Below are 27,735 nucleotides of genomic sequence, written 5' to 3'. Positions count from 1 at the left end.
TGCCATGATTCTTTCCTAGTATCTCTTCCTGTAAAGGAAAGTCCAGTGGATAATGGCTAGCTGGAAGCATGGTTCTGTTTGAACTGTATATTCAATGTATGATCCTGGCAGTCTCCTGAACTCCAGTGATTTGCTTGAAGGGGGAGGGGAATCTATCTGCGCTCTTAATGGGACAGTTTAGAAGACTGCAATGAAAAAACTCTCAGTGAAAATACAATGGCATTTTGCTTCCTCTTCAGGTCCTCTCTGGGAAACAACTGAATAATCCCTCATTTAATTAAGGAGTTAAAAAAACCCCAATGAATGCCCACGTGCTGTTTGTGCTTCTCTAATCCCGACTTGGCTGCAGCTCCTTAAGATATTAATTGAACCAATATTAGCTATGTTCCTGAATTCTGGGTAGCAGCAATATTAATCTGTCAGCACACAGAAAATAGCAATTTAAGCTTATTCTTCGCGTTCTTTTTGCAAAGCCAGTTGCTAATCCATGAGATAGCTTTCCACTAAAATTTCCTTTGCTGCTTTCTTATTTTCAAAAGTCTTTACAAAAATTATTTAAGATGTTTAAATATATTGCATTTGGGGACTTTTTTGTTTGGTTGAGTTTTGTTCACACTGTTCAGGAATCCTGAACAGCTCAGTAAGCACAACACGGCAGCAGAGCTGTTCTGTCCCTATCTCTTGCTCTTAACTATTTTTATAACCACCAAGTTAATGCCTGCTATTAATCCTTAGCAACTATATTGACCACTTGCAGCCATCTAGGGCTAACCCTAATAACAGATTACATGTTTTCTGTAGCTTACCTGCTTCATTCTAAAGCTCCTTCAAAGCCCTGCAGGGATTGCTGAATCCCATTCTCCCTCTACCAGTCTTCACTGCAGTTTAAATACAGTCTCTGTGGCCTTTCCAGTTCTCTTAAACGTTCCTGTCTTAGACAATGAGTAAAAAAGGAAAGAGAAGAGTCTGAAATACAAGCCACAATAGGTCTGACATAGGAATGTAGGCTTGGAGAGGCCACAGTCAACCTTAGAGCATGGAGGCTTTGGGAATGTGCTGTGCTCGTGGGCATCATGTTTGTCCCTGTGTGTGCGTGGTAGTGCTGACATTATTGGCATTTGGTTCCCTGCAGAGTAGCAGAGGGTCCTTTTGACCTGGAAGCTTGGTGCTTGTGAGGGCCTGCAAAGGGCCTTATTGGGTCAGTAAGTGTGATCCCCAGCTGTTGCTGGCAACTGTGTCATAGCTCCTTGTTGACGCAGAAGTCACGGACACTGCACACAATCAATATGATCAAGCAGATGCCACTTTATTGCCAAGATAGCTCGGTTTATATGTTCATTCTAGTTACTGTTCACGCATAAACAAATTAGAGATTGGTTAGCATGAGCTGTCCACGCGCCTAGTTACACCTAATGATTGGTTATATCAACACAGTACACGCGCATAAACATAAGGCATAATTGGTTGTATTAACTAAAACATGCGAAACTTGTCTCAGTCTAATTGGTCAAGATAAGCTGCCGAATTGAGGTTCTTTGTGCCAAGTTCCCTTTATCGTGGAATGCGCACCTGTGTTCTTCTAATTGGTATCTTTCTTTTTTTGTCTTCTTGTTTATTCTGTTCAAGGCCTTCTAAAGGCGTCTGGAATGCTCTTACTACCGTTAGCTAAATATGTGTCCACAAGCAAAGCGTCCTTGAAGCCTGCTGCCTACAAAACATCCTTGGCTCACAAATTGATCAATTCTATCGAGTCTGGATTGTTCACTATGTGCCCATTACTTTCCAAGTATCCCACAGCTCCTTTCATAAACTTGTCAGGTTCATTCTGAAGCAGCCTGTTTTCTGATCCTCTCTGCATCTATTGAAGAGCTATTCTTGAACCTCCCCGCTGTGACCATTAAAAATCATCTTGTGATTCACAGCCTAAGTTTATTCCCAGACTGTAATGCTCATTTGTGAATCCATTTGGGCTTTAATGAACCAGCTCTTTCTGTAACCAGTGTTTATCCCACTAATGTGTTTCTGAAGAAAAGTCATGTTTTCACAGCCTTTAGACCAAGACAAGCTCTTCTAGTCTTCTCAAACAGGCAGCACATGTCCTGGGCTACCCTAGCTGCCCTTCTCTTTACTGTTTGAATTTATTATGGTTCTCTAGGAAAGGACAGACAGTTTGTATTGAGGTACTTTTTATTTGTTACTCTATTTTTAGAGGACCAAGGAATGTGTCAATTAAAGAAATAAAAAGCATTGAAACCATAGAATTTGTGTCTTTTCCCCTCAGTAATGTTACTTCGGAGGTCTTTTGTCTCTCCTCTTATGGAATCATGAAGATGTTTTTGTGCTGCTGTCTTACAGAAGGAATGCTGCAGCTCCAGCAGTGCTGTCTGGTTCTGAGGAACCTTACAGCTAGGGAGAGGAACCTTACAGCTAGGTATCCATTCAGGCAGTGCTGTCTTTCTTGGCCCATCCTCTGGTCTCCACGAAGGCTGACATGCTTCTTGATGCCAAAGCTTGTGCAACAAAATTCTGCTTTCCTCACTCTTTACATCCAGTGGTAAGCCTGGCTTATTTAGACTAACTGGGTTTTCCCATAATTGTATGTTGATCCAAATGTCTGGGCTTGAAGTCTTCGTAGGAAAGGGAACATGCAGATTTTGGAAGGGATTCAAGTTCAGGCCTTCCTGAAAGCTGCCCCCTGTACAATGCTTCTGTTTGCAATGTGTCACTGATTTTCTGAAGTTTGTATATTGGCGGCCTTGTATCCAAATAATGAACTTTCTGGTAGCATGTCTGAGACAGAGAGTGGCCTGCTCTTGGCTCACATCCCATTTCTGGTCTGTGTTTTCTGTCACTTTACGCTGCTGACCTAGACTGGCCACCGTTTTTTATTTTACTCAGCATTGTGCCTGAATAGCTGGCTATCACAGTAGGAACTGTGAATAAAGGCAGAGGAATCTGAATACTGGAGGAGTACTGTTCTTGCAGAATTGATTCATAGGGATGTTGACCTTGAAGTAAACATGTAGTGTACCCTTCAAGAGGTCTCACTTGTGAGAGACTAGGCAGAAAATTCTGTTTCTATATGGAGGAAGTAACAGGTTTTACACTGTCATCTAAGTCTCTTATTTTAGCAGGGACTGCTTATTTTAGCAGACCATTGCCTGAGACTAGTGAAATGGCTCAGTTAGGGGTCTCCCAGGCAAAGGGAAGCAGCCCAGACATTCATTACTGCCCTGCCACATAGGGAGCTTAGAATCAGTCTTTATGCTTTGGAAAAGAAAATATTCTGCTCTACCCCAGTGCATAAGATATAAATGGGTGTAGATGTCCTGTGCTATCTTCTTCTTTCTTCTATAAGCATCTGTCTTCCATTTGTGGTCTCATAAGCAATGTGACAGTATAAGCAGTGACTTGCATTAGTGTGTTTTTAACTTCTTTTAGGAACGGTTGCAAGTGGGACTGAGGATGCTCACTGGCATGTGGCTTTTTAGCTTTCTCAATCACAGTTTGATCCACTGCTTGAATACTGTTACCCTGTATTAATTGTTTGTACTGTTGAAGCTTCAGGTACTGGTGCAGAGTCAAAGCTGCTTTGTATAGGAACTGTTCAAACATAAAGTACATTTGAGTCCTATAGCCGAAGAATGGACTTCAGCAGTTACTGTGCTGAACAATCTGAGTGTTTGATATTTACCGTATGTATGCTTTAGGTGGAATAATATGCAGATAAATCAGCATGGCTTAGGTTAGGCCTCTGCCAGTCACACTTTGGAAGCCAGAGGGCAATAAAACTGCTCAGTTTTGAATTAATGTAAGCTTCTAGTTTGGATTTTCATTTCCAGAGACAAGCTGTTGAAAGTCATCATAAAGCGAAACATTTGTTTCTTCATCACACTGGAGAAAAAGCTAGACAGCTTTTCCATTTCTGATACAGGGGTTCAATTATCAGAAACTTGTAAATGCCATTTCAAAAGGAATTTCCTTACTTGGATTTTTTTAATCCAATAGAAAAAAAGCAGGACAATTTGGGGAGTTTTTATCCAGGGCCATTTTTGGACTATAACTAAGAAAATGACAGCATCTTACTTAGTTGCCCTGCTTCTTGTATGTCTGTGCAGTTTGAACCCGGAAGTGCTGTAAAGCCAGCAGAGCAGGAATCCATTCCTTCTGTTTTACCTGCAGAATTGCTTAGTCAGTTACCATCAATTAGATCTGTGTATGTACTCTGCATGACAGTGTGCAGGTGTCACTGAATGGCTTAATCCATTATAGGTAATGATGCATTAACAAAACACAGCTTAAATTGATTTGCTGTGCTTATATACCATGTTATGCTTTGTTTGCATGAATAGCATTTAATACAAATAGTATCTTTTCACTTTTATACAGGCCACACAGAATATAAAAATTGTTGAAGACAATAAACGTGGAATATTCCAATATAGTTTCATACATTCTTTAGAGTAAATCTTTGGGTTACAATAGAATCTGATAAAGTTACTGATGCACCCTTAAGGAAGAAAGGCAAATTACTCATGTAGATGGAGGAGGATGAATCATAGAAACTCTGCTAAATTTAAACTGGTGTAGTTAGTAAGGAGGCAATAGTCTGCAATGGTAATAGGTCACTTATCAAATACACAATGTGCAATAAAGACAGTAAGTTGATGAGTTCAGTGGAGTTGTCCTGATTAACACCAGCTGAACATCTAGCCAATATGTTTCAGTCTCTGCAGTGCTGCACCATTCATATGAGAGCTGCCAACTCATTTTATGGAGATTGTTACTTATACTTCTCAAGGCAAACGGTCATTTGAATTGCTGTTATGTGATGGTGGAAACTTTAAATGATAAGATAAAAATTAAGCAGATAATCACAATAACTTTCCCCCCAGAAACCCTGAACAAGTCATTAATCCATTACAGAAGTTCTGTCAAGCAGCTGTGTCAGGAATGATTTACTATACTTGCCCCTGTTTTATAGTGAGCCTTGCCCTGCGCTTAAGTATTATCAAAGGGAAGGCTTAATTCTGCTGCCTGAATCTGGTAATACTCTTGCCAGTATTATTTGTGGTGGAAGCTTGAGATTCTTAGTAAATGCAGTACTTGCTAGTTCCACATCTTCACTTAGTTCTCCAGTTAATCTGCCAACTGCTTTCATGTAATAGTTACCCAGGATAAAGGGACTTGTGGGACCGCTTCCTTAATGGTGATGTATTTTATTGTCACACACTTTTATTGGTTAGGAAAATCAAAATCAATGCACAGACCCCCAGAAAAACCTCAGATGATTTACAGTTTGTGTGGCCTTTGTTACTAAATGACAAAAAATGAATTTCTTTGAGAAATTTGGAGGCTAACACTTTGTGATCTTTCATTGCTATCCCAAGTAAATTAATTTAATGAAAAATGCTTACCTCTGAAGTCTGAACTCTATGTTGTGATGCCCAGAACTCTTTCAGTGTTTCATAGCATATTGGTTGTTCTTGGAGAGAGGTTATATTCTAGCTCTTTAAAAGTGGAGTTGGGGGCCACTATCTTTGGTGGATTTGAATAGCATATTTGACCCTTTTCTTCAGCAAACTTAGGAAGCTGAAGGGTAAGAAGAAATAGGTAAGGTATAAACCAAATATGTGTGCTGGATAGAAAAGACTATTTTAAAGGTTTGAAATAACACGTGTCACGTCACCCTCCCCTCCCCCAATTATCTGTTTAGTAAACGCTAATAAAAGTAAAAATGTGGTGGAAGAATGTCTTCAGTAGTCAGTACAGTATTACTACTGAAGTGGAAGATTCAACAGGTACATAATTCAGCTGAACTCAATTCAAATAACTTAGAATTAAGTTCTCCATGGTAGCCACACCTAGACAGAACATTACATGCTATATAAGCTTTCTTTTGTAGTCACAATTATAGACTGCCTTAAAATGGACTGCCACTTAGTGTTTCCCTTGTCACGTCTGTAAGACTGTGTGTCTACAAAGGCTGTATCTTTCTTTGTTCACTGCTATTTTTTTCTACACTATTCATGACTTTTATCTGTCATGAAACTTCAGGCTACATCCCTTTGGGAAGAGAAGTAGTGTTTAGCCAAGGTGAAGAATAGTAGAAACGTGATCATTCATGAACAAATTCGCTCTTCCGTTTTATGGACCAGCCCAGTCTCCATCATTACACTGGGGAAGGCAAGGTTGGAGTCAAAGACCATCCACAAAGAGGACATCTGTTTTCTTGAAGACATGGAAATAGAGACACCAGCCTGTTGGTATGTTGGCAGGACTTGTGGAGAGGTAAGGAGGAGCAAAGGTCTACTGCTGCCCAAACTCATTTCTTTGAAGGGCTGCAGAGCGTAATCTGGGCTTCTGAATCAAGCCCTACCCCCACCAAATGTATGGTCAGCAGCTATTATTGCTGCTTCTTGTTGTTGTTCTTATCTCCAGAGCTACTTGGCTAGGTCCTATGAGAGCTAGTTAGTACTTAAAGGACTTCAGTGACAGGACAGCTTGCTAGCTTCTGATCTTGTGTATGTATTGCTGAGGTGGTTGAAAACTGCCTCTAAAGCTTTTCACTCTTTGTATGCATGATGCCTAATTCATAGCCTGCAAGTGTTTGGAACAGTACAGGAGCTCTCGGTGTAGAAATGTCTCCCATGAAAGAGATGCAGAGAAGTTTGATTAAAAAAAAAAAAAAAAAAAGGGCATTTTGCTCTTTTTCCATATGAACTACGTCCTTGGAAGTATGTGTGCTGTCCCGGCCAGTGTACAGCCTTCTTCTGGGAGTCAGAGGGAATACGGACAACTTCATGCCTGTATGGATTACCTACAGGGGAAATATTTAACATGTTGTAATGGAACACCATTGATCAGAATGACAGGAGGATCTGCATTTTAAGCTGTAGACATATGCTCACTATACAGGCAGCTGTGCTGGTGGAAGAGGTTCTGTGAGCTGCTGCTGCTGTTTCTTCTACCTTGGGAGACTGACCTCATAGATTTGCAGACAGAACTCGTCTTCATTCTTTCGGTACAAAATCAGCAGAGTTAGATCAGATCACCCATTTAATCAGTGTAAGTTAACCCAGCTGTCTTTTTAGAAGCACTCAATGTGATTATCTGCACCACCAGATTTGCAAGGCTAGTTGTCTTGGGCAGAGAGGTGGTGACAAGCAGCTGAGGGCGGGATCTTATACCAGATAAAGCTGCCTCTGCAGAAGGTCATCTGCCCATGGCCAATTGCAGGAGCTCTAGATGGTTTCACCCACCAGCAGGGAAGATTCTTATTGCATTTTCTGTGCATGATTTTTACGAACAGCAACAACAAACAATAACTGTGCTCATAATGTCACCATCAGAGGAATAACTGAATGCTACTAGATGTCTTGCACAAGTGAAACTGCAGTGCATGCTTGGAAGAGCTTAATTTCCAAACCTGGTTCTATCACTGCTTTTTCTCTCCAATCTTTCTGCCTCAGTTTCCCTATTTACCTCACAGAGATAGTGTCAGCATTAACTACATAATAGCTACTCTGAGTTTTGTAAAGGTGAGATGTAGAAAAGGCACAAAGCTTTTAAATACAACCTTCCAGTGGTAAAAGTCACCTGAGTGTGGTCTGGGTTATCAGTAGTTAACCAGAGATTTCTCCTTCAGTCACTGAGAACTGGCGTGTCCTGATCTCAGAGGAAGTCAAAACATATGGAGGGAACAGCAAATGAAGTTAAAGTATTTTCTAAGTGCCAGTGGTAGCTGGCCCCTTAGTTAGTAATTCTGAACCTGCTAAGCTTTGCTGGAAATAGGTCTTGGCCTCCGATGATCCTCCTGTTGTAGAAAAATAGGCTTTGTAAGCCCACTTCCATACGTGATTAGTGTTTCTTAAATTGACCAATGATCAATCAAAACTGACTAAAAATGACTACTCCTAGCATTACATATTCTGTGGAAAGATTTGGGGTTTGGATGATCAAATACTTCACTAAAAATGGCTCATGTACCCAATTATATACATGACTGTACAGCACTGTGCTGATGACTGGGAATGGCAGCTAATTAATGCAAATGGACCTCTTACTTAACATTATCAGCTTTTACTCTGCTGAAAAGCTTCTTATCCATGCCAGTGTATGCTTTTTCTGTTTCACACAGTTATTGCCAAACCCTTCCTGGCAGGCACTGCCATGGCACACAGAGGTGCTGGCTTTCTTCTATCCCAAATTCCCCATAACCCTGTGTGGTCAGCAGCTGCCAAGGACTCATCATCAGTTCATGCAAGTGATCTTTAAAGTCTTCCAAAACGAAGAACCTGTCAAAATCCCAATGTAGTACAACGCCTCCAGGGAAGTGCAGAATAAAACAAAAATTTCATGCCCTTTTCCTCCAACACATTATGTAAAAAACTCTCAGGGTAAAATGCTGCTGGGGTTAAAAACAAATACCTCATGATGGCTTACACGGTTTTCTGTAAATAATGTCTAGGGCTTCATCGCAGTCTTCGTAAGGGGTAAGAAGAATTACTTTTTCTCACTGGACTTTGTTCCACCATCTGTGTAGTGATAAAATCTTTTAAATCATTCAGCTCTTATTTCAGGGGTATCTCTGTAGTCCTTAGCAAAGGTATAGCAGGCATGACTTTGGTCCCCAAATTGCTAGGTTTTGATCCCACTGATGATTTTTTTCCTTTCTCTTCCACCATTTTGGACTGTGAAGAATTATTTGTCTGACAGAAGATACCAGATACACTAAATGATCCATCTTGCTTTTGTGGGGATTAGCAGCTATGTTAATAGCTCTGTTGGTTTCTGAGGCTACAAGGTGTTCACATGAGTCAGGTTTATTCATCATTCTCAATGCTGAGGTATCCTCCACGGAGGCTGCAACTATCAGCACATAGAGCTCTAATTTAAGCCAAGATGCTTAGCTTGACCAGTGATATATTCAGACTGTGGCTCTGTTAAGCTTCAGTAGGAAAGAGTCATGACTTCAGTAGTGTTTCTAAGTAAGTTTCAAGAATAAATGGTAAACCAACAGAGTGCTGTCTTAACCTCTGGTCTTTCTCAGAACAATCACATCAAAAGCCTTGGTAGGGATATGGGGATGGAAAGGCTGATGACTGCTTGCATCAATCGCAGTGTCTAAATCCTCATGTGATCTGAAGTTTGGGATCATGGCATACGTAGAGATGTGTGTCTGGTAGGGATGAGAGGTGGGAAATGGCAGGCACAGTAGCCTTGGGTTGGTTTGAGTTGTCAGGAAGAAGGAAAGAAAGAAAGAAAATTTCCTTATTTCGCATTTCACAGAGTTTTAGCATTAAATATAACTTTGCAAGAACTGGGAGAGATGTGAGAATCAGAAAGGCAGTATCTTAGTTCTTTAATCCCCTCTTGCTTGCACCATGCAAAGAATTCACAATGAAGATTCCCTTGCAGCTTTTGTACATAACCAGTCATACCAATTCACATTTACTTTTATGTGGCTTAAGGGAAGGAAAATGTGGACTTCTGATTCTTGCACAGCTCCAGTTAATAGTAACTGAGTTTGTGCTTGTGAAATCAAAATTTGCCGCTAAGAAGATGTTTATTTCTGGGAGGAAGGAGGGTAAAGCTAAACTGGAGAGTTTTATGGGATACTGAGAACCAGGATTTCATGGAGTGCCCATGTTCCTGTAGCTGGTCTTTTCAGCTTTCAGTTTTTCATGATAGAATAATTAAAAAAACTTATTAAAATCAGGGGAGTCCTGAAATCTTCTGAGGAAAATGAAAGCAGTGGTTTATTCCAGTAAGAGAGACTAGCACCCTGTTCGGATTCTTCTAAACTTTACCACAGCTGCATGCAGCAGCTTACTGAGAGCAAACACTTTTCCCCAGTTGCTGTATAAAGCAATGTCACAACCTTATACAGGAGCCAAATTCATTCCATTCCTGAGGCTGTGCATCATGACATAACGAGATGTCTTGTCAAGCTGGGCTTTTCTGAGGCTTCTCTCTCATAAATCTGCTTTATACATACTCTAGATCCCTTAGCTGTGCTTGGTAGATGCTCCCAAACACTTTAGTTCACATTGGGTAAAGAGGCCATGAACAACACAGTCAAGAAAACCCAATTAGCCCATAGGCAAGTCAGCAAGATCAGTATTTGTTAGCAGAGTGGGTGTGCTAGGCAAATACTGCTAACCTGCTAAACCTATCATTACATGCTTCATTCGAGAGAGATTTTTTGCCTAGGAGCGTTGCTGCTGCTTATTGCCAAGGAACCTGCACTGTGCAGTTACGGCTGTAAGAGGAACAACCTGCCTTTTTGTTTCATTAAGGAAAGATAAGATACAATATAGGTGAAATGTACTTACTTAGCCAAACTATCTGGTGGTTTATGAAGCCTATATTGGGGAAGAAAAATAATAAGTTACCTGAAGTGACCCATGTTCATTTGCACCTCCCACACTTTATCTCAATCAGTGCAATCAATATACATTGGGGACAAATCAATGTGTAAGCAGTGCAGATAATATTCTTACTGATACCACTCACTACATGAGGAATGTTTTGTGTTGCCAGGTGCCCAAGACTGAAAAGACACTGGGAACAAGTGATGTGTAGAATGTCTTTTTAAAAGGAGTGAGGAAAAAATCTAGCCTCTAACCCTTTTGTGTAATAAGCTCTGTATTAATTAACAATGGTATGTGCTATTAGTAAAAATAAATCCTTTTATCAGTAATGCAAAACAAAAAACATATCCTGTTTATGCTTGCAGAGAAAATACTTCTTCATTCCATGCTGATAAATTATCTATATATTACCATGGAGACTTATTTTATACTTCAAATAAGTTTTTTTTAAAAAAGCAATCAAAAGAAAACACTAACTTTAAAGGGCAAGAATTTCATCACTGAGTCTAGCTACGAGTCTCTTGGCTATTGTGCCAAGTCAGAAAGATATCTGATTAAAAAAATGATTAATTTGCTTAATGGTTCTTTGTGGTATAATGAAAAAAAAAAAAGCCTAAAATATACAGTATTACTGGACTAATCTAAGTGGTTGACCTGGAGCTCCAAAATCCCATGTATTTCATGAGAAAGGCTTACTTACCAGGTCTTGCTTGAAAGTCTTCACTGTATATGGGTAGGAGATGTTATATGATGATAGTCGTTTTTAAAGCTTTATTGTTTGCACAGTGATCACACAAAGTTTCTTGATTCTACAAGCCATACACCAAAATCTTCATATAGCTAAACCCCCTTGTTTTTCTCAGTGAGGAGAGGGATGTCCCAGATTTATTCCCATGCAGGAGATAGTGATAACTTCTCAGGGCTCCTCTCCTTGATCAGCTTGAGGACAGAGCCCTGTGGGATGTTAATAGGCCCCATGGGGACACCATCATTTCAGCCTTAGCAGTTCCTGTGGGAACTCTCTTCCTCCCACAGCTGGGGATTGCTCAGTAGCCTGGTTAATGACATAGCCATGGCATAGGAGCTGCACCCAAGCTCTTTTCAAGTCCCCTGTGACTCAAGAGCTGCAACTTGGCCACTCCATCATTGAATAAGTCTCCATAAAAGTAGGTGTTGCACAGTTACAAAGAGGAAATATGCCCCCTTTCTCAAAGAATTTAAATACAGCCCTGTGCTTATTTCTTTCCATACTGACATGGGTGTTTTGAGATAAACTTCAAGTGCCAGGTCAATTTTGTTCACACATTCTGATACAACATACAGAAGTCATGCATTTCATTGTGAAATCTGTGCTGTGATGCTATGGGACTCAGTGCAATCAACATGAAGTGTGATATGTCACAAATTACTGTGCCAGCATAACTCATGCTTCAACTGAGCTGAACAAAAGATCTACTTTTAATGTGTGATGCTACACGGATAACAGGACTTAAAGTGTTGGATTCTGACAACCATTTGTATATTGTTACAATCATAATGACCTGGGACTCTGATTCAAACTTTGTGTCGGTCTCGAAAATGGAAAACTTTTACAGAAATAGCCATACTTACAGAACAGCAATCTTTAAAAGTTTATTCCACAGATACTTCTAATTGATTTTCCATTTCTGCGGTGAGAATTGGTGCTGTATGTCTACTGGTGCTGTAGACATGAAGGAGAATACTTCTTAGTGTTTATTACAGTTGCAGTTGCATATTACAATTACAATTGTAACACAATATGAATTGAAAATAAACACTAAGAAGTATTTTCAATTTCCATTTCCATTCACATTGTGTTACATGTGAATTGTTACGTTCTTCGTTGCATTCATTGGACATATTCCCGATACAAACATGCATAAATAAGGAGAGTCATTCTGCTTTGTGCTGTGGCTGGCAGAACTACTTAAGTACCTTTGTAGAGCACTTTTCATTATAACATCTAAACTTCAGGCAGTGATAAAATAAGGATGAACATGCATTTTCATGACTACCATGATTTAGAGAAGCTTTGTGAGCTCAGGTTGTAACAGCCAGCAAAACTTTGCGTTTTCAAAGGTGGAAAGTTGTTTAGAGTGTTCCTCACTCAAACTGTATAATCAAGCCTGAAGCCACCCAGAATGGATGGCAGTATAGAAAGGTAGATCTCTGGCTGGAAAGGAAAAAAGGAATAGCAGCTTTTCCAAATTTGTCACTGAGATGCTTTCACTGCAGTTCTAGTAGGCTTTTGCTGGCATCTGCCAGTATCACACAAGAAACAGTTGCTCAGTATTGTTATCTGCCCCTTTATGTTCAGTCCACAGAAAATATGGAGTCTATCAGTATCTTGAAAAGACGTCAGACTCAAGCTGGAGGGACTTATGCTCCCAGTTTGGAAAGCCCCAGAACAAATCCAGGGAGTGGTCCATATGGACATCCTCCCATTTCCCTAACAATGAGTGCACTGCGGGCACTCTTCAAACACGTTTTGATAAAATAGTCATAAACCAAGTTTCATGTGAGAGAGAGTATCCTTATGGAGGCACTGGCTTCGCCTGCAGAGCACTAGGTGCAGAGACGCACTTGTTCAGTAATGGTAATAAAAGACATATTGGAATCTGTGTGACACTCATGAGGCTCCCACTTTTTTTCTACTCTCCGACACATGGTAGGAGCCTCTGAAGAGCTGCTTCTTCTCTCAGGTGTGGTGTTGGCCTGAGAGTGATGCGGTGGGGGGGGGGGGCTGATGACCTTCAGCTTCTTTTCTAGATCAGGCCAGAGAAGTTTTTGCTGCTCTTTCCTGTTAATTTCCCACATACTCAGTAAATTATTAAGAGAATAAAATGTATCACTCTGCCAATTTTAATAGGAAAGAAATTATGACTGGAGAATAAAACGTTTCACATGTCTAAATTGGCTTTCTCTGCAGCTTTTTATTCTTGCAAAGGGAGGCAATCACTTATCTTGCCTAACCTTAAAACCTGCTTGGTCAGGGAGCTGCAGGTCAGGGAACCACCAGGGGTTGAGGAGCTGGGGGATAGCCAGAGGAATGTAAGTCTGTGTGGCGTGATAAACAGTGAAAGCAGATTAAAACCCACATGGAAAAAAGCCAGTTTTCATTCATTCTGTGCTGTCACTGAACCCACTGAAAACCTCATTGGTGTGACTTGTCTTTGGAAAGACAGCTGCAAATGCTCTAGCCTGATGTAGTGTGTGTGTGCATGTGCGTGTGTGTGTATAACTAGGGTTCTTGGCAATGGCTGAAGGGTGTTTTTCAAGGCGTTTCAGGCTTTTGCAGTCTTGTTTGATGTAAACTTATTACACCTTTAGATGGGAGGAGACAACTACTTTTCTCCAGTACATTTAACTGGGAGGGCATATGTATGTAGTCCACTGCTAATGCACTTATAAAAGCACATCTGCACAAACCCAGTGATTCATTCTAGTGCAAAACAGCACAAGGATACGTAGTGTACATACTCAAGGCAAAGGCGTAGTTGTCCCACGAAAGTGTACAGAGTTATTGCAAATGCCTGGTAATTCATTTCCCACAAAGACAGTAATGGCTCAAAGGAGCCCTCACAGGCTATAAGGTAAATAAACTGCCTGTTAATAGCTCCCAGGTAGGCCTGCAGAGCACCACTTGGAGGGTATTTTTCAGGAAAGGTTCCATGTGGCTGTCACTGCTTAATAGTCCCTGGCAGGAGGAAGAAATTTGCCCTGAAGGACTTTGGACTATGAATGTGGAAGATTTTTTTTGGTGTGTTTCACTTTTTGTTTTAAAGGATATAGACTTTCCTTCAATTTAAAAGGCTTTCAAAGACCAAGAAAATGCAACCTTATGGGAAAAGAAAATGCTCAAACTAGGACAGAGCATAAAGACCCAGCATGTTTCAGGTTAAGGTGTGACTGCAAAATAATGGAGAAAGTACATCAATGTGCTGTTGATCGAATATTCAGAGTCCAAGGTCATGTACTTTTCAGTACGTACAGGGGCAGAGTTTGATCTACTCTTGTGTAAAACCTCCTTCCTCCTTACAAAGCTAGCACAAGGGCAGAGTCCCAGCAGTCCCTGGTTGCTTCCTCTTAAGGAAGCAAATCCCCAGGAAGGTGCCACAATCTCCACCTCAGCCTGTGTACATGGATGATCCATTCTGGTAAGGAGCTGGCACAAGGAACGCTCTTGCTGTGAAGTGAATGGGTCCCAGAGCATCCTTAACCAAGAAGCATTTGAGATTGACCAGTTTAGGGATTACTGAAAACACAGCAGGCTTGCTACCCCATGCAAAGGGCAGTTTTTAATTTTTCTCCACAACCTGTCTGTGTTTCTGCTGTTTCAGGGATACCAACATAAATATCACATAACAGGACACTTACTTGACTAGCAAGTCACAGTGGACCAAATTGTTCCCCAGCATCATTCCACTGCAGTCAGTGGAGTTTTGTTGGGGATGGATTAGGTAATAAAACAGAACCACCCAGCTTGACCGACCAACATAAGAGTGCCCACTTTGCATGGATGTTAGTTTTAAAACAATTTTAATAGTGCTCCGTTATCTTTCAAAAGTGCATGGGCCAGTTCTTGTCACTTAGTGCTTAGGCAACTTGTAGGAAGAAACTCGCAGGGAAACTTGCTATTCCTTGTAGCTTGTAATCAAATTCTGCAGAAGCAGCACAGCCAATGCCTCTAATGTGCATTGCTAGTCAAAGGCCATAACGTGTCCCAGTAAAAATTAGTTTTGGCTTGTACACTCTGGTAGGTTAACCACACTCACTCCTGCTTGTGCTGCATGCTGTAATGAGGTAATAAAGAGAGAAGCCTGCAAAAAGCAGTGGATTACAAAGAGCAGGGTTGCAGGTTGCCTTGTGTAGCTTCTGTGGCCTGTTTACAATTACCTCTCCTGCTTTTCTAGAGTGTCTGAGTTTACACAAAATGTGGAGAAGGTACCTCACCTGCAGGGAGGCTAAAGGGAGAGTGGTGGGGTCAAACAATGTGCCTCACAGCCCTGTAAAGATAGCTGAGAAATCGTTGCAGAATTATTCTCAGGTTTCTAATATGCTCTAGTTATCAATGCTAGTATGAGAGGTGTAACTTGTTCATTTTCTGCTTTTGAAGAATTTACATTTACACTTTAAATTATCTTAATCTAGAATCTCGGTAGTTTGATCAAATTTAAGCGTTTTGCTGGTGCCATCAAGTGGCAAAATGTTGGATTGCAGAACTCCAGCAGCATCCAAATTCAGTCTGCTACTATCTCTTGAACAGCAGCAGTGAGGAAAATAATCCCTGCCAAGTCTCCTCCAAAAATACATCTGTATATATATACACACCAGAAAAATGGACTGAAATACACGTGGTGTCATGGTTACTTCAGTTACTTCAGTTTAATCTGGATTCTAACTGGTAGAAAGGCTAATATTTTTTAGTATTACAAGTTGATAAATATGGACAACCTCTAAAGCAAACTCAGAGACCCTTGTTGAAGAGGTACTAAACTGAAGGGGCACAATGCCATATTCTGAATTTCCTTCCCAATTGTGTTTGTTCTCCTTTGTTACTAGCTAATCCCTTTTTACATAACTTGGCCCTTTGGATTTCATATCAGATCTGCACTTCATATCATATGTGCATAATATCACCAGAGTGGAATGAATATTCAATTTGCTGTTATAGTCACTAAATTCACAATCTGGTTAATGCACAATTTAAACTTAGAGTTCATTATTCATATGCAGATCACTTAAGCTGAGTGACATCATAGTACTGCTCAGTGAAAAGGCCTCTGTGCAAAGAGAAAGCATAAATGTATAAAGCTTATGCTCTATTTGCTTATAAAAATCCAAATAAATCGTTATGTTTTTGTCTTGATTTCTCAGATAACCCTTAATATCAAAACTCATACATGCTGCCAGTGTGGAAATCTATCCTGGGTTTCAAAACTGCAGTCAGTCATGCAGGGCTGGATTTTGAGAGGTGCTGAGCACTCGTGCCCGAATCCAAAGTTCCTGAGAACCCCTTTGGAAGCCTGGTCCTTACAGCCCCTCACCATGCACACCTAACAGTAGGAGCTGTGGGAATGCCTTGAATGGGTGCAGGTTCCAACTTTTGACCCTACAAGGAGTTAAGTTATTCCTATATTATGGGGATCACTTTCAGCTCCTTCTGATGCCAAAGGGTTCCCAGAATCCAGCCAAACTGCATGGTGCTTTTCACTGAAAAGAATCTGAATGGAAGACAACACCATACCTGTCTTTGAGTTTAAACAATGGAAAACAAAGCAGTTGTTCATATGGGACATCAGGTAAAAAACCCCCCAAAAACACAACAGAAGAGAGGGCAAATGGAAGTGCTAAAATGAAGGAAATGCAGTTGGAAAAATCAGCCATAATCAGTAATATTTTCCTGTTATTAGAAATAGCCTTATAGTTCTGACTTGGCCTTGCTAAAGCTGAGCTTCACCCAAACTGTCTAATAAACTAACTGTTGCTAAAAGGAATGGGTGGCCTTAATTGCATGGCCGAAGAAGAGATGTTGGCTGCAAGAAAGGGAGAGAAATAATGCTGAATCAGAAAGGAGTTATTTGACCTTTATGGCTGGCTCAGTGGGCTCCCAAGGCTTGAGGGTTATAGCACAGTCCAACCAAATGTGCTCACAATACTCTGGGTCTAACCACAAGTTCAGAATGGTTATTGTCTTCTCTTTTCTTTTAAGCACTTTCCCACATTAACACTGTCCAGTGTAATTCATGCTTCTGTGCCACAGGTGCTGTCAGTTGAGCAACGCAGGCACCTATGGTCAGACTTAGCCTTCCAGCTCTCGTGCAAGGCTGTGTGTTCAGAAGTGCTGAGCACCTCCACCTTAAACTAAAGTCACTGAGACTCCCCTCCTGCCCTCTCAGCCGCATCACACCACAGTAGTACCCGACTTCCATCCCAGAGGCCAGGTCCTGTGCACCCTTCTGACAGGACAGCTGGTGCTGAGGATGCTCCCTTATGACAGACTGTGCCACAGGAGGGTGCTACTATGGAGCAGCAACGCTCACTTTAGAGCCAAATTCAGGGATTTAAGGGGTCTGAATGCTGATTTGGAATGATCAATGCACATGTAGGATTGCCATGACAAAAATTCTCTTTCCAGCATTAAAATGGAAACCTACTAAGCTGGAAATGCTTAGCTTTTGCCTAGTTCAACTACTGCGCTTGTGAAGAAGCACTTTTTATTATTTCTGTGTTTGATGCTTGTGGGTGGCATAGCTCAATAAGTAATACATTGTATTTGAAGTCTTTTGGAGCAGTGCCTCTGCAAAGTGGCAGTAGTTGTATCTGTAGAAGGATGTCTTATGTTCCTTGTACTTACTTTGAATCAAGGTGGATGACTTTTGCATTGGAAACTGCCTCTCCCACTCAGAAGAGCGTGTGTAGTTGTAGTAGTTTGGCTGTAACTTGGAGAAGGGCCTGACTGTGGGTGGGTTAGAACTAGGTGATCTCCAGAGGTCCCTTCCAACCTGAACCTGGCTGTGACTCCACTGCTTGGAAAAAGAAGATCTCATGAGCTGTTCTCCCTGTGCTCTCCCTGCACCCTGGAATCTGCTGGGTAGCACTGGGCATCACTTCATTTAATTTTCTTCTAAAAGCAAGCTTTGCCAGCCCCTTGTTTCTCATGTAACAAAAATTCTGTTGGATTCTGTGGCTTTATACATAGGAAATTTGCCAGCATGTGTAAAAGCCACAAATAAGTTATGTAGAGGTGCACTGGAAAATATATTCTTCACTTTTTTCTCATAAAATTTCATAGACATCTTACAAAATGATTTAAAAAATGAAGTACAAGCAAACACACCCCTCTTACCACTAGTTTTAGAACCACAGAGTCTATGACTCTTGTGCTTGCCCTGTGTACTATACTTTCACAGCCCAAAGTCCTGCACATATATAGAAAATACCAATAGCAACGTAACCTAATAATGTCTTATTTACTAGAAAGTTATATTTAAATAAACCCTAACAGTGGAATTTTATTTAGGTATTTTTATATGGTTCTTATGAAAAAGCAATATTTGCTCCATAAAAATAAAATAATTCTCACTGTGGATATTTACTGAAGTTTTATTTACAAGCTGTATTAAAAACATATTTATTTAAGCTTCTCATACTTCCCCTGCTGAAATTTGTGCCAGTCCTATCAGAGGCACAGCCATGAAAATACTTCATTTGTATCTTGCCCACTTCAGCTTTCTTCTCTGTAATTGTTTGCACTAGAATAAGTTTCTAATTAATTTCTAGCCTGTATCTCTGGTAGGTTTCATTGAGATCAGTGAAGGTGGTGCTGTTGAGGATACTGTAGCTCTGCTACTTACTTGGAAGCTAGTCTGTGTAATACAGAAACTTAGTGTGGAGGAAAGGCTACTCTATTTTGCCCCTAAAATAGCACTATCAGGATTGTGGGTACCTGGGTATGCTCTGAACAACTCTTCTGCAGTATCACTTTACTGTGAGAGTTGCCCAAGACAAACAACAAATGAACATGGTTTGATAAAGTAGCTTGCAAACCTCTTCTCCCTTTCTGACTGCTAAATTGGTTTTCTGAGATGGGGCATGTAGTCACTGTGACTCATCTACCTTCTCATCTGGTACTATGCTGGAGTTGGCCAAAACCTTTGCTTGCTCTCGATGTGAGGGTAGGAATGCAAAGACAGCAACACAGAATATATGCCACCTAGGCATTTTCCACCTTGTGGAAGAGGGAAGGCTTGTTTCTGGACCTCCTTTTCTCTTCAGAGTAGGATTCACTTGGATGGGTCAGGGGCTCTACGCTAGTGTGCCTGAACAACAAATAATCCAAGGGATTGCATATTCAGAAAAGAAAAACACAAGAGCAATGAAAATTCTTGTTTCAAGCTCATTATACATTCTTGCGCAGATACTGTCACTGTGGGATCACAGCACCTTGCTGTGCTCCTGGGATGGAAGTCCCATCAGCATCATTTAACAAGAGCAAGTGCTGGATTCTGCACCTGGGATGGGGTAATCCTGGTTATATGTACAAATTAGGGGACAAGAGGCTGGAGAGGAGCCCTGTGGAAAGGGATCTGGGGTTTGGGTTGATGGCAAGTTGAATATGAGTCAACAGTGTGCCCTGGCAGCCAAAAGGGCCAACCGTGTCCTGGGGTGCATCAAGCACAGCATAGCTAGCCAGTCGAGGGAGGTGATTGTCCCACTCTACACCGCACTGGTGCAGCCCCACCTTGAGTACTGTGTGCAGTTTTGGGCACCTCAGTATAAGAAGGACATCAAACTGTTAGAGCGTGTCTAGAGGAGGGTGACCAAGATGGTCAAAAGTCTCAAGGGCAAGACTTAGGAGGAACAGCTGAGGTCACTTGTCTTGTTCATCTTGGAGAAGAGAAGGCTGAGAGGTGACCCCACTGCAGCCTACAGCTTCCTCAAGGGAGGCAGCGGAGGGAGAGGTGCTGATCTCCTCTCTCTGGTGACCAGCGATAAGACACATGGAAATGGTATGAAACTGCGTCAGGGGAAGTTCAGATTAGACATTAGGAAAAGGTTCTTCCCCGAGAGGGTGGTCAGTCACTGGAACAGCCTCCCTGGGGAATTGGTCATGGCACTAAGCCTGTCAGAGTTCAAGGAGCATCTGGACGATGCTCTTAGTCATATGATTTAGTTTTAGGTAGCCCTGCAAGGAGCAGGGAGTTGGACTCAATGATCCTTATGGGTCCCTTCAAACTCGAGATAGTCTGTGATTCTATGATCATTTTACAGAAAGGCTAGTTCATGATAATGCAGAGGAGAGCAAGGACAGGAAGGCATGTTTCCAGTCTTTGAGTCATGTTTTAACCCTTGGACAGCCATGCAGATGCCCAGTCTGCATCTTCCATTCCTATTCTCCAGGGAAGGCTGCAGGGCTGAAAGCTGTCTTTGAACTTCTCCAAGTGAGCCCTAAGCAGCAGCATGTTCTGCCTCCAAAGCTTTTCTGTAAGTCAGTAATGGTGATTTGAAACCTACCTGAATGTCTGAACAATGGAGATTTGGCATCATCGTTTATCTATTTATAAGCTAGTCAGTCTCCTTTCTTTCTTTCTTGTATTTTTTTTGACTAATGCTATCATGATGAACAAGAAGTTTTGGAACTGGTTTCACCAGAAGTGGCACCAACCTCAATGTATTCTAAAGAAGAAACTGGTTGTGGTAAGAGGCTAGGAGAAGAAGTCCTGACTCAGAAAGCATACTCCAGAGCTCTTCCCCTCAGCTGTTGTCTAGACAGATCTCTTCTTTTACAACAGCTTTCTGAAAAAGCTGAGCACCAACTTTTCATGTTTATGCCTATGGGATTTGTAGATGCTGTAAATTAGGCCAGTAGTGACATTTTTAACAGCCAACAGTAAATAATTATCAAATGATAGGCAAAAAATAAATATGGAAATTTGGAACTTTAAGTGTTTCAGCAAAACACTGTGTGGAGATTTGTGGGCACCAATATATTCCCACATTAATATTTAGGGTATTGTGAAAAGAGTAGAAGCTTAAATTGCCCATTTTTGGAATGCAGATATTTGCATATCTGTCTACATTGTTCTCTAACCTGTTAGCTGTCTGTTGCTATTCTTGTTAAAAACACTTCACTTAAACATTTTGACTGTGAGAAGTATGTCTAGCCTACCTTGGCCAAGGGTCTACACCACTACCATAAGTTTGATGTCCTTTAACAAATGTACATGGAGACTTACCCTTTGCCCTGTTGTCTTCTGGCAGTACAGGTAGTGCAATTCCTCCATGCTCCCTTTCTGCTCCCCAGGGAAGCTTGCAGCAGTGAAGGGATTCCGTGAACTCTTTATATCTGAAAGAAAAAAAACACAAAACAAAATGTCCTTTAATGGCAGCAACAGTGATGGTTACTTGAAATCTTTTAAACAATGACAACTTGGCTTTATTTTCTTGGCTCTGAGTTACTCAGCCTTATTCTAGGTAATGCTATTAAGGTGAACTGTCACTAGAAGTAAGTACAAAGGTGATTGCCAATTGTTTAATGAAGGTTGAATCAAGTTGTCTGTTTTGATCAGTGAGATGAAGAAAGAAGGTGATAGATACATGCAGCATGTACATCTTGCAGTGTAATTGAGTCTTAGCTGCCAGCACGTAGATACCTGCACTGTCCCTTCAGTACTACGTAAGTGGCATATGGACAGCAAATATATGCAATGGCACAGATGGAAGCTTTAGCACGTAATTCCTACTGATTTGAGAATTTGTTATTTGTGCCTTTGAAAACCTCGCTTCTCCATCTCTAGAGACGGGTGAGAAATGTTACTGTTTAGTAGGTGTAATTCACACTGAATGCAAGCTGTGTCAGGCATTTCACATGGATGTGCTAGTGTCTGAGGATATCCAGTACATTTCCATACATCTGTGTCGTTTGAAATCAAGCAGTCCAATGTGTTTAGATGCATGTTCACCTCACATAGTTTTGGTTTACAGTGTTGTAAAGATGGACACCAAGCTCACAGAAAATTTAAAGCTTCCTTTTCTTTTGGGTGGCAGCAGTCTTCCAGTCAGGAGAACACATGCACAGCCAACCATTTTATTAAGGAGAGGTAGGTCCTGCGAGGATGTTGTGGTTTAACCCCAGCCAGCAACTAAGCACCACACAGCTGCTCGCTCACTCCCCACAGTGGGATGGGGGAGAGAATCGGAAGAGTAAAAGTGAGAAAACTCGTGGGTTGAGATAAAGACAGTTTAATAGGTAAAGCAAAAGCCACGCACACAAGTAAAGCAAAATAAGGAATTCATTCACCACTTCCCATTGGCAGGCAAGTGTTCAGCCATCTCCAAGAAAGCAGGGCTCCATCACATGGAACAGTTAGTTGGGAGGACAAACACCATCACTCCAAACATCCTCCCCTCTTTCTTCTTCTTCCCCCAGCTTTATATGGTGAGCATGATGTCATATGGTCTGGAATATCCCTGGGGTCAGCTGGGGTCAGCTGTCCCAGCTGTGTCCCCTCCCAATTTCTTGTGCACCCCCAGCCTCCTCGCCGGTGGGGTGGTGCGAGAAGCAGAAAAGGCCTTCGACGCTGTGGAAGCACTGCTCAGCAGTAACGAAAACATCCCTGAATTATCAACACTGTTTTCAGCACAAATCCAAACCATAGCCCCATACTCGCTACTATGAAGAAAATTAACTCTATCCCAGCCAAAACCAGCACAGAGGAGCAGGGACTTGGATTCAATCATCCTTATGGATCCCTCCCAACTTGAAACATTCTATGATTCTATAAGAGCCAAAGTGAGTAATCTAAATTTGACTTAGTTGTCCAGGATTTTCTGAAAACCTTATCAAGGAAGTAATGAACTGTTGTGGTATGTGATGAGGATGGTCATCCTTGGGATGTTTTACTGGTGCGCCGTCTTCATTCATATGAAACCAGAGAGGGTGATGTTTAGGTGAATGGGTTGGGAACCAGCAGCCATATCTGTGTTTGTTGTCAGCCCTTCCATCACTGAGCGGCCCCGATTCTTACTTTAGCTAGACCTCATCTGTACTACCATCTTTGTCTGATATTGGGTATTTCTTTACTGATGAGTGAAGCAGCTGGACAAGGCTGCAGACCAGTAGGAGTGGCTTTGTTGACTGTGGTGTAGCCACTTGTCGTGGTTTAACCCCAGCCAGCAACTAAGCACCACGCAGCCGCTCACTCACTCCCCCCCCACCCCACCCAGTGGGATGGGGGAGAAAATCGGGAAAAGAAGTAAAACTCATGGGTTGAGATAAGAACAGTTTAATAGAACAGAAAAGAAGAAACTAATAATGATAATGATAACACTAATAAAATGACAACAGCAATAATAAAAGGATTGGAATGTACAAATGATGCACAGTGCAATTGCTCACCACCCGCCGATCAACACCCAGCTAGTCCCTGAGCGGCGATCCCCCGCCCCCACTCCCCCCAGTTTATAAACTAGATGTGACATCACATGGTATGGAATACCCCTTTGGCCAGTTTGGGTCAGGTGCCTTGGCTGTTTCCCGTACCAGCTTCTTGTGCCCCTCCAGCCTTCTTGTTGGCTGGGCATGAGAAGCTGAGAAATCCTTGACTTGAGACTAAACACTACTTAGCAACAGCTGAAAACATCAGTGTTATCAACATTCTTCACATACTGAACTCAAAACATAGCACCATACCAGCTACTAGGAAGACAGTTAACTCTATCCCAGCTGAAACTAGGACACCACTGTACTGCTATCACAGCACAGGCTGTAGTGAATCATGCAGATATTCCAACTTGCTCCCAATTACCTTGGGTTTCTTTGCCCTGTGCTCTGAAGTACGGTGTTGCTCTAGGTTTCTGGACGAGTGACTCCTGATGGAGCAAAGCACATCAGCTAAAGAAATCCTTGCTTAACGTTATTAATCTTTGCTAGCATTGATCATTACTTTGGAGATGGAGGGAGAAAGTGTTTTTTATTAAGCTATACTGGGAAAAAGTGCCACTTTGTAGGTACTATCTGGATTCAGGCTTAGGGTGTTTTTCAGGTGTAAGGTTCCCCTAATTCTGACTTCATCTTACATTGATGCAGAGGTAGAATAACATCCCTGAGGCCACATCTCCTAAAATGTGAGGGGAAATAGGCTCATTATTATGTGGCTACGAGCATTTCAATGAGCATTACAATCCTGACATTTGTTATGAGTATAGGCTTTTAAGGAAGAAAAAACTGTGAAAAACTGTGTCAGAGTCCTAGATATCTAAATAGATCTTAGGGAAATCTATGGCAGGGATCATGATCTACAAGACAGACACTGCTGCTGTGTTGTGTTTTGTTCTCTCTGGTTTCTTGGCAGTGCCCTCCTATCATGTAGTTCCTTTTGTGTGGTTCAGCACCACTCTGCTGCTGCCGCCTGATGTTGTTCCTTTATCCATTTTGCCAGGGTGCAAAGGGCAATATGTTTGTATCGTACGATGAACCAAAATAAGAATTTGATGTGCCAAAGATTATCAGAAAGCTTTTCTGTGTTTAAGTTTCTGAAGGAACTCAAGCATCCATTTCTTAAGTTCTGTCTAAAGCCTTGTTTCCCATTTCTGAAAGTAGGCAGGCAGATGCCAAGTGACCTGCATGGCTGTGGTGTTTGTGTTCATTAAGCTGACTCTTACTGGAAACATTAATAAATCATTCCTGTTGACTGCTATCTATAAGTTACTAAGTTGCAGAACAACCACTTTACCTTAGAAAAGAGAGGCATTGCACACAAAGGTCTGATCACCCATTCAGCCCAAACAGGACTTTCTTAAGCTTAAAATGTTTCCAAGTCTCCTTCTCACAAAGAAACATTTGTAGCTGATATTGATCCAGTGATATTGAAGATCTCAAGGACACATAAAAAAATGTCTCTGCTCAGAGAATATAAAAAGAGGGCTAGGGTGAACAAAGTTTTAAAGAATGTATCATGAATAATCCTTAAGAGTCTCAGCAATATAGTCAATGATTTAATAGAGACTATTACCATTTCTAACTTCCACAATTGTAGATTTATTCTGAATTTTGACAGTCAATTTTTGGCTTTCTGTCTCTTTTGTTCTGACCAAAAAGCTGCCACCCGAGAGCTAATGTTCTGGGATCAAAACATCAGTTTGCTAGTGCCTCCTTTATTTTTAAAAAGTTAAATTTTTCCCTTCAAATTTGTTTTGTTGTGGGGAGCTCAAACCAGACTGTATGAATACAGTGTCTTAGACTGTGAGCTTGTGAAGGGCTCCAGTAACTGATCTGATCAGTGCATGAAGCCAACACATCTGAGGGGGTGTGTTGCCAACAGCTTCCAGAACGTCTGTGGAAAGAGAATTCTTAAACGGATAGGATTAGGACCTGCCTCTGTGTGAGTTCACATAGGATGCATTCACACTGGCATTTTAATTTGGATCAGGACTGCACTTTTGACATAAATCTTCCAATGGTCTCTATTTTGCAGTGCCTTGGTTTTGGAGAACATGAACTGGATTCCTTCTGGATGAAATTAACTGAAAGACGTGCTCCAGGAATGCACCAGGAGGGCACCGCAGCCACAAATGGACCCTCAGTCCCTGGCATCACGCTAGAGGTAATCCAAAGTAAAGAGCACCTGAAATGCATTTTTTCTGGACCTCAGATCCTCAGCACCGACTGTTTCACTCTACTCATCTCCTGTATTCCACAATACTTGCCAACAAAGACATAGTCACTGAGCAACATACTGACTTGGAATTCAGTGAAATTTTTTGGGTGGTGGGAACGGCTGAAGGTTTTTTTAATTAACTCTTGCCCAATAAACATATAAATAACCATATACATCATCTTACTGTATCAACATGGAATTTGACTATCTGATCATAGGGTAAAATTCTTAGGGTACCTTCTTTTTATACATATAACCTCACATTATACAAATCCACATATGTGCCTCTGGTTATTCAGGGGCACTGTTTATCAATGCAAATATTGGTAACAAATACTCTAGTCCAAGATGATAATGTAAGAAAATTCATGGATGCATTATTTTTAAAAGCTAAGGACAACTGTGTTCTATTTATTTATTTGCTTGTGATTATGTGACTAGAAAAAAAATGCACCATTTTAAAAACATGCAGTCACCTTCTTTTCAGGTATAAATTGGTGAGTTCATGTGAGTGTGTGTTTACATTAGCAGAAAAATGTAGCTTACTGCCTGTGTTACAATACAGATTTTCCTTTTCACAGAGAAAAGAAATGTTATGACCTGGCCATGCTTACTTCTTGTTTGTGTTTCAGAGTTGAGTCTAACATAGTTGTCATCTGAAAGATGCTTTGCTGGTGTGTTCAGATCCTGACATCGCAACGCATCCTGAGCTTAATGTTTGCTTTTGCTGGGTATCCTGTGTAGCCAACATGAATCTTTCCAGTATATTCAGTAGGATTTAGATCAGGCCTATAATTCAGTAAACTTTCAAGTCTGTCAATAGTTAAAACAGTTCAGATGGAAATTCACCCAAATTCCTGTAATGCAAAGAATACAACAAAAACTTGCCTCAGGGGAGATATGTAAGTGGGAGGCATCAAGACACAGTTTGACAAGTGTGATGATCCAATAATATCAAAATACTCTGACTGGAATTCAGATGTTGGGTATGAGATATCACAAATAATGGAAGAAGTTAGCAGTAGTAGTAAACCAGAAGGCCATCAGTAAGATGAAAACTAAGAATTGATTTTACTAACAAAAGAGATAAAATCTCACGTGAAAGAACAGTGAAGGACTTGAGGCTAACTCTGGAATCTGTTATGGATGTAAAAAATAGAAATTTAGATCCAAAAAAAATTTGTCATGAGTACTAAGCAGCATGGAGGTTCAGCTTTCCAGAACTTTAAATACTGCAGGAGTTCTGCCATATCCTGCCCCCTAGCTAACAGTATAATTAGGCCTGTAAAACACAGTAAAAATGCATTGATTCCTGAAACCTCCTGATTATACATTGATGACTACGAAAGCAAAATGCAGGCTTCCTGTAACTTTAAATTTGAGTTTTAAAGTTTATCTCAGTAATTCTAGGTCAACCTGTAATCTAGGGGAAAAAAAGAAAGGTTCAGAGCAGGAGTAGATCAAAGAATAACATTACAAATGTTGGTGATCAGTTTGTGAAATATGCTCATTTTTTCCAAATTAGAAATACTATATACATGTTGTTTTTATTCTTTATGAAAATTATTTCTGGAGATTTTGAGCCCTAAAGCCACAGTATAACGTATTTTAGCAGTCCTCTTTTCAGCTGTAATCAACGTATTTCCCAGGGAACTGACAGACTATTGCACAAAGTAGAAAATGTTTTATTTCATTAAAACAAAAAGAAAAAATTTTGTCGTGCCAGAAAAACATAACCATTAGAAAATACTTTCAGTAATGGAATCATTTACCTTTCCAAATTCTGTTGTTACCTGTCTTGTGAGATGGTTGGACAAGAAGGAATTTGAAGTGGAGTTAGTACTTCATTGGACTCAAAGGTTCTTGACAGGATTCAGTTCCCTCAATTTCTCTATAGTAGTGGGGCAGGGCATGCAGCAGCATCATGTTTCATATTTGAGCTTCTAGGGGAAGATATAGGGATAAAATACCAAATCATCAAAGGTTTTGTTAGTGCATCTGGTTGCTAAAGAGGAAACATAGATGAGTTCTGCCTAATTCTGGCAAGTGTTGACAGGAAACAATGGTTGCTTTTACTACTGCTGTTGGTTTTGTGTACCAGCTTACAAAATAAAACAAAAAGAGGCAGATTAAAGAGGTGCGATACTGTTGCTTAGTGTTACTGATGAACAGAAGCT

The 27,735-nt window shown here is 41.0% G+C and overlaps 1 protein-coding gene across 1 annotated transcript; it reads right to left on the bottom strand.

Moving 5' to 3' along the window:
• Positions 1 to 2,225: 2,225 nt before the first annotated feature.
• Positions 2,226 to 27,499, bottom strand: C1H7orf31 (chromosome 1 C7orf31 homolog). The gene is given in 13 exon segments (XM_052799738.1): positions 2,226 to 2,494; positions 2,646 to 2,688; positions 2,935 to 3,078; positions 5,111 to 5,202; positions 5,418 to 5,597; positions 6,737 to 6,820; positions 9,037 to 9,221; positions 10,338 to 10,367; positions 12,807 to 12,835; positions 16,132 to 16,180; positions 21,070 to 21,246; positions 27,352 to 27,430; positions 27,433 to 27,499. Coding segments are annotated over 13 exon segments (1,413 nt in total). The 5' UTR covers positions 27,485 to 27,499.
• Between the last annotated feature and the right edge of the window lie 236 nt (positions 27,500 to 27,735).

The sequence above is a fragment of the Harpia harpyja genome, chromosome 1 (genome assembly GCF_026419915.1).
Source record: "Harpia harpyja isolate bHarHar1 chromosome 1, bHarHar1 primary haplotype, whole genome shotgun sequence".
In the NCBI taxonomy this organism is placed as follows: Eukaryota; Metazoa; Chordata; class Aves; order Accipitriformes; family Accipitridae; genus Harpia; species Harpia harpyja.
The sequence above is the reverse complement of the archived record's forward strand: the minus strand, read 5'-3'. Positions and strand labels throughout refer to the sequence as shown.